The following is a 7916-nucleotide window of genomic DNA, read 5'->3' as shown; positions in this document are numbered from 1 at the left end:
TATGAAACCAGTTTAATCAGGACATGGTTAAGATAAGTACTAATTACTAACCTTAAAATAAGGGTTAAATCTTGTACTTTCTCTTATTTTAGTTGGCACCGTGGATCCAAGTTGGACCATCAAATATGGTGCAATTATGTTCAAGGCCTTCAAAACATTATTGAAATTTTTGTTTGTTGTAAAATGTGACCGGCAAAATGTGTCCTGAGTTTGGCAGTATCGAGAATTTTGACCAATAGTGAGTAGAAATGTAGCAATCATTTCTTCAATACAAATAAACCTTGTACCCTTCAAATGCGTCTTTTCCGTAAGGACATCGCATAGCTTTAAGAAAACATCCGGATACATCCTATATAGGACTCGAAAATCTTGAGGATCCTCATTCAATACCTTGTTAATATAATCGTATCCAGTTCTACTAATAGGTCGTCGAGCCAATGGACGTTCAATATGATCATCATGTACAATAACTATTAACGCATTTAGCACTTGAACCATTGCCTGTACTGCCATCAATTAACTTAATGGCTTCATGATATTCTTCATCTTCTCTTTCCATTTCCTCTTCACACATATTTTCAGACATTATATAAAGAATCACCTAAAAAAACAAAACTATATCCATTATATAACACGATAGCACATAGAGGATATATTACACATGTTATTAGCTATTTACAATAATTACGTATTAGATAGCGAGGAAATTAATGGTATACTAAATCTGATTTGCAAGGTAATGTTTGGTAAACTAAATTTGTAAACTAAATGATGTGTTACTAATAAAAAATAAGCACGTTAATATCTAATCATCAACAATCCAATCACTTAATTTACAAAATTTAGTTTTAAAAATTTGGTCTTTCTAGCATTACCCGATTTGCAATTCAACAATAAGATGTCCTCAAGACTATCAAGAGTGAAATATTTTTGAAGCGTCATTGTCGATCATCTAATCTCATGCGCATTAATGGGTTTACAGTTGAATTATATATTTGTCTCAATTTAACAGTCTTTTAACGCAAAATTAGCCAATGAAGGTAAACAGGGGGACCAATTTGGCCAAATTAAAAGAACGGGGACCAAATTGACCGTTAGGGTAAAGCACTTGGACCATTTTGATATTAAAGCCTAAAAATATAATACTTTCTCATCGTTTATATGAGCTAAATTTGAGATCTCTAATTAAGAATATCAAAAATATCGTCATTCTATAGTACTAATTGGTAAATCTACAACGAATGGATGTTTAAAGTTTAATTTGATAATTGATGCGATGAAAGTTAAGCACTCAAATTAAACCCTCTTGTTGTCAAATTGTAGTAAAAATGCAAGTAGGGATCGTTCTAAATTAAACCCTCTTGTTGTCAAATTGTAGTAAAAATGCAAGTAGGGATCGTTCTAAACCGGGGATTAGGAGGGCTTGCTAAAACCTCTAAACTAACTCAAAAACATAAAAACAACGTTAAAAACGTTTGAATAGACTCAAAGGACTCAAAACAGATTGTAAAGACACAAAACAACTTAAAAACACTAACGAAATAGAAATTTAATACTTTGAAACAATAAAGTAAAAGGGGGATTTTGGTTTTGACGAATTCGAAACAAACAAACAACTTATAAAATTAGACAGATTGTAAAGCGAATTTAAGAAATGAGATGATGGATGGATTAGTTAGAGGTCCGTTCTTCACACATGACACACTTGTACATGAATCGATTTCCAATTGCTTTTCAATAAACTATTATGCTCAACACCCCAGATTAACCGTGATGCACAAATTAACCCTCAGATTTTCCTTTACTCATTGAATTGGATGAATGCATGCGACAACCCAAATCATTCTCTAAAAGTCCCCTATATGAATGCATAATAGAGATACAATCAGAGATCATTACATTCAATGAAAATCATAAGTGTTGACGAGGTAATTATAACTATGAATGCATGATACATTTGCCAAGAATTCAATTAATGCGATTGTGATAGACAACCTTCACTACTCATGAATATAAACTTGTAATGATTAGGTGAAACTCATTTATATTCTAACATCTAATTCATGCATGAAAACTAAGTATGCATCCTTAATAAACATACAAGAATCAGTTATGAATAAAATAGATAATTGAATTGCAATCACAACTTATCAAATCACAATTGGAAGAAATCAATTCATATCTCAAGCACGTTCATGGCTTCAAACTTCCCCCTAACTAAATAAGGGTTTAGCCACTCATAATTGCAACAAAATTAGAAAATAACAAAGTAGACATTGAAAGCAAGAATGAAGTACACCTAAAACGCTCCAAAGTTCCAAGCTTGAAACGCCAAGGACCTTTGTTTTCACCACCTTGTTGTAGCACAAGTGTCTAGGATGTGTATGGATATATGGATGGAATGGATTTGCACGGCTAAGAGATGAAAATGTATGGATTGGTGAGATGTAGTATGGCTAGATGAATGGATGGAGGTCACGGCAAGGAAATTGTGTTTGTGAATGAAGTTGTGAGATGTGAAATGTAGTGTCTTTGGATGATGGCCCCCAAATTATGGTGAAGGGTGGATGTATTTATAGGCTAGGGAGAGGAGTGTATGGAGTTGTAATGAGTGGATGTAATGGGTGTAGTGGGTGAATGTTGTGATAATGAGTGGATGTAATAGGTGTAGTGGGTGGATGTTTGGTAATGAGTGGATGTAATGGGTGTAGTGGATGAGTGGTTGGTAATGAGTGGATGTAATGGGTGTAGTGGGTGAGTGTTGTGGTAATGAGTGGATGTAATGGGTGTAGTGGGTGGATGTTTGGTAATGAGTGGATGTAATGAGTGTAGTGGATGAATGTTTGGTAATGAGTAGATGTAATGGGTGTAGTGGATAGATGTTTGGTAATGAGTGGACGTAATGGGTGTAGTGGATGGATGTTTGGTAATGAGTGGACATAATGGGTATAGTGGATGGATGTTTGGAGTTGTAGGTCAACACACTTGCACACAAACATGTTGATTTCTAGCCTTCAAATCTTCAAAAACATCCATCCTCATGTCTCCATGCTTGCACTATCCAATCTTGGCTCAAAAATGCTCTAAAATGCTCCAAAATGCACTTTCTTGCTAACTTTGTTATTATGACCTACAAACACACGAAAATAGTTTAAAATACATAATTAACTAAGAAATAACAATACAAATACACAAGAACAAGCTAACTAAGTCGCATAAATATGTTCCTATCAATAATACTAGATGTTTGTATTACAATGAGATTGTAAATCTTATTCAGTGGTGTTGGTTTGGGAGTTCATTTGTTAAGGTCATGGTGTTGGTTTGGTAGTCCATTTGTCAAAGTCATCAAAAGCAGGTTTGGATACGATTCCAAAGTTGTGGGAATTAGGTGAGCGTAATATTATAGCCACTCTCTAAATTTGAGTAAAATCAGATCGTAATTATTGAAAAGAAGGAGGGTCAATGTTTAATGCATGTTAACTAGAGTTTCTCTCCCTCTCCCAAGCCTAACCTTCCTTTCTAATCAATTAGTTAACGAGTCAACTCAACTCTATAAATTATTTGATCAGATGAGCAGACTGTGTGTTTGTTTCAGAGAAAAACAAAAACAAAAATGTCAGGCCCTCAGTGCTGCTCCCACCCACCAACCCTGAACCCATCGAGTGGCTCCGGCCGCGTCGAGAAGTTCGGCGGTCTCGACACCTATCTTGTCGGCTCCCCTGACTCCAAGCTCGCCGTTCTTCTCCTCTCTGATATTTTTGGTTCTTTCTCAGCTCCCACAACTTCAAAAATCTCTGCTGTTTAATTTGGTTTAGTAATTTCTGCAATTTTTTTTTTCATTTTCTGACATGGGTTATGTTTATTTATTGTGTTTTGATTGGCCTGTGTATGGTTTTTGTTTATAGGGTATAGATTTTTGGAGTGTATAATTGGTGTTATGTCAGTCTAGCGATATTTACTAGACAAGTTTGATAATCAACTACTATGTTAATAGGTGCTATAAATATGTTTTGGTTGACTGATGATAATCTAGCCTCAGCTGTGTTCACTTTAGGTCATATCAGAGCATAGTATGTTTTGGTTGACTGAGGATATTTGTAACTGTATGTCATATCAGAGCATAGTTTGTTTGCCTTTTTGTGTGTTCCTTTCGTCTGTTTCTGTTCCTTCCCCGATCGCGGGAAATAACTGATTTTCGATCAGTTGTATAAAATTGCTTCCTGAGTCTATAACATTGTATCAGCAAACCACTTGTTATTTTAACATGTTTATTGTTTGTGCAGGATACGATGCTCCAAACTTGAGGTATGACTTGTTGCATATCCGTTTTTCTACAGCTACTTTCTTTGTGTTGCAACGGTGTGATGGATTAGTTCTCTGAATTGCATTTCAGAGAACTAAAGAAAAAAAAAAACCTTTATAATTTGCTTTCTGTTTACCATATTAAAACCAAACCCGCTTATTTATTTTGTAATAATTAGCCTTATGTTTTACCATATAAAAACCATATCCACTTTTTTAGACAGTTAATATAAAACAAGGGGTAAAACAAGACTTAAGACGGTCTAGAACAAGATCGGGTTTTAAGTCTTGACTAAAAAATTTTGTTCGAATCTAACGTATTAATCTTTTATTTATCAAAGCTTATAAATAAGTTTTGTTCTTATGATATATTAATCATTTCAATACTAAAATTTTAAGCTCTACTACTCTTATTTGATTAAAATTTTTCATTCCAATACAAAAAACAAAACCTTTAATTTTTCTCCCATTCAATAAATTGCAATTACTTTGTTTAATTATTTTTGTATGGCTTAAAGGCCCCTTCTAGTCTAGATTTCTGGATCCACCACTTGTCTAGAAATATAGATCATCCTTCTAGTTCTCAACATCATAAAAATAAAAATAAAATCGAAGCACTGTTGTGTTAGTCACTTGATCAATCACTATATCATTTGCGTGTTTTCATAATCTCATGTACCCTTCAACTAATACCACCTGCCTTCTGTTTTGAAGGAAGATGGCAGACAAACTTGCAGCTGCTGGCTTTTTTGTTGTGGTCCCTGACTTCTTTTACGGAGACCCTTTTGAACTCGGAGAGGAGGGATTTGCCGCTCTCCCTGGCTGGATAAAACATCATGAACCGGTTGGATCTCTTATCATGTAGAGATCAAGAAATTGTTCCTTTAATTATAATTGAATTCTTTTACAAGTATCCTTTGTGATTCTTGAATTCGCATAAAATGTTTAAGATAATGTGAAATTCTCGTTTTGAGGCTGTTTTAAGTTGAAGATGCGTGTGGCTTCAGCTTGGAAGTCGAATTACTGTTCTTGTTTTCAAAGTTTATATGATTTTTTCCACCTCTGACGAAATAAAAAGACCTGATTTTGTAGTGTTTTAAAATCAAACTGTTGATTGTGGAAGTATTGTTAAAATGTTTCGCTCTTCTAAACAGGACAAAGCATTCGAAGATACAAAACCATTACTTGAAGCTTTAAAAAGTAAAGGTATTTCTGCAGTTGGTGCTGTAGGATTCTGTTACGGGGGTGAGCTCATTTTCCCCTCCTGGTGGATTCTTAAATTTTGGTTTCTTTTCGATCGGATTTCTTCTCAGCCGTAATTTAGTAGTTCAACCTATGGGAAAATGTTTCGGTTGACCTTGAATCATTTGTTCTGTTTTCAGCCAAGGTTGTGGTTGAACTTTCAAAGCATGACCTTATCCAAGCCGCTGCTATGTGTCATCCTGCATTTGTCACTCTGGATGATATCAAGGGTACGATTTCTCTATTTAATATTCAAGAAATATTTAGCTAATTAGTGTAGGTGTCAATTTAAACGAACACATACCTACGTTTTCTAATATTTACCCTAAGAAAGTGTAGATAGAAAAATAAAAAACGGTTCGGTCTGTGTTTATTGATAAATTCCTGGGGGTAAATTGCAGCGGTTAAGGTTCCCACTCAAATACTTGGCGCTGAGATTGATCATTTGTCTCCACCTGAAGTCGTGAAACAATTTGAGGAGGCTTTAGCTGCAAAACCTGAGGTAGGAAATATCTCGATCGAAACACTTTTCAATGATTTCAATGTATTTGTTGATTTTAATCATGGACATCCTTATAGCCCTTGAGATGACTTCGGGTTAATCGTTCTCATTCTGTCATGGGTTATTGGTAGAAATATGTCACGGGTTATAGGTCGAACTTGCCCTTACAAAACCAAAGGTGTTCAAGGGCTTATATATTATGCCTAGATATTCTACCTTCTTAATGTGGCTCTATTTCTTAAACGTTTCGCGTTTATGTATTTGGAATGACAGTTTGGTTTATGGAATCACAGATCAAAAGCCGTGTGAAGATATTTCCAAAAGTGGAACACGGGTGGACCACTAGGTACAACGATGAAGATGAAGCAGCATGTAAGGCTGCTGAGGAGGCTTATCAAGACTTGTTGGAGTGGCTCCAAAACCATGTCAAGTGAATGGTACCGTCATTACTGTGAAGCGTTCTATTGCCAGTGAATGACAAGAATAATTTAAACCCTATCGTACCAGCTGCATTCTATTTACTATGAATAAGAACAATGCCTGCACTTTTATGTGCCAATATTTGTATGTAAAATTTATCGCTTGGAAGAGTAGAGTTGTGAGAATAATGTGGTGCTTTAAGGTTTGGAATTTGCTGAGTGGTATAAATCCATGCTTAGACGTTTGATGATATTGGTTAGTGTGTGATAAATAAATAAATTTTGTTATTTTAAACCTATTATCCGAATACAACCCCACATCAAGTGGTTTTCTTTAAGGACTGGGATCACCTCCGGATCCCCCTGCTGAGCAAACTGAGCAAAACATCACAACCTTCTATTTTCATCTTGTCTTGTTTTGGGTGAAATTTTTTACTATTTAAGTTTATTTTTGGCAGTGTTCTAAAAGTTGGTCTAGGCGGCGCTTAGGCGCTGGGCGTTCGGTTGCCGCGGCGATTAGCTTCCAATCGGACACAAAATCGGAAATATATTAGACGGACGCTTGGGCGGGATTAGGCGGGACTAGTCAGAGTTATGCCGGTCAGGACGGTGTTGGGCGGAGGCTAGACGGGCGTTTGTAGAGCACGCCGGAATCTAGAAAAAATTGTTGCAGAGCCGCCGTGCAACTCAGCGCGAGGAAGATGAAGATGATGCTTTACTTTATTTTCTTTCTTCTTGGTTCCTGTGCTAGTTAATTAGTTTATCTATTTTTTCTCCTTGTTTCTTGTGCTGTTTAATTTGTTTATTTGTTTTTTATCTTGGTTTCTGCATAAGGCTAATTTGTTTATTACGACTATAGCATATTTATTTTGTTTTTAATATTGTTTCTGTTTTTGTCTGGTTGTAAACATGGATCATTATTCAGTTTGCATGATTCAATCAAGATGGTCCCACCATCTTTTATCTAGGAAAAGCATCTATTGCAGCCTGCACGTTTTCTTTGAATGGATCTCACCATTTTTTGTACTACTTTTTATACCCTTTTCTTTTTCCACTCTTAACCTCGTTATTACTTTTCATTCTTTTTTTTTATTTTTTTTGTAATGTTTTATTTTATTTTTTTAAGATCATACCATACGTATTTTTATTATGTACTTAAAATGTTAAAGCTCTCGCTTAAAAAAAACATATTATTTAATATTTAAATTTGATTATCTTATAATTCTAAATGAAATTATATATATTTTAGATATGACAAACACTTATTTATATGATATATAATAAATTTACTTAAATCCGCTGAATATGTGGTTTTAAATTGTGAGCTTGTTGTACATGTGTCATCCTACAATACTCCTCACTATGGTTATATGACATATATGCTTAATGTGTTTTAAAATTTTGGACTTGTTGGATACTCTTTTTGCCTTTTATCATTATTTTATTAT

General features: G+C 34.8%; 1 protein-coding gene across 1 annotated transcript; it reads left to right on the top strand.

Moving 5' to 3' along the window:
- The first annotated feature begins 3402 nt into the window (after positions 1-3402).
- On the top strand, positions 3403-6763 carry LOC103424034 (endo-1,3;1,4-beta-D-glucanase-like). Its single transcript, XM_008362098.4, has 7 exons — positions 3403-3764; positions 4287-4308; positions 5020-5149; positions 5460-5550; positions 5688-5777; positions 5949-6049; positions 6343-6763. The coding sequence occupies exons 1-7, from the start codon at positions 3617-3619 to the stop codon at positions 6481-6483; spliced, it is 723 nt and encodes a 240-aa protein (XP_008360320.3). The 5' UTR covers positions 3403-3616; the 3' UTR covers positions 6484-6763.
- The last annotated feature ends 1153 nt before the right edge of the window (positions 6764-7916 follow it).

This window comes from Malus domestica, chromosome 13 (genome assembly GCF_042453785.1).
Source record: "Malus domestica chromosome 13, GDT2T_hap1".
Classification (NCBI taxonomy): domain Eukaryota; kingdom Viridiplantae; phylum Streptophyta; class Magnoliopsida; order Rosales; family Rosaceae; genus Malus; species Malus domestica.
Note: the sequence above shows the minus strand (reverse complement) of the source record. Positions and strands in the feature narration are given on the sequence as shown.

Coding starts and splice junctions, on each gene's coding strand:
- LOC103424034 (XM_008362098.4), top strand. CDS start 3,617: ATGTCAGGCCCTCAGTGCTGCTCCCACCCACCAACCCTGAACCCATCG. Junction 5,551..5,687: donor TGTAGGATTCTGTTACGGGG/GTGAGCTCATTT, acceptor TTCTGTTTTCAG/CCAAGGTTGTGGTTGAACTT. Junction 5,778..5,948: donor CACTCTGGATGATATCAAGG/GTACGATTTCTC, acceptor GGTAAATTGCAG/CGGTTAAGGTTCCCACTCAA.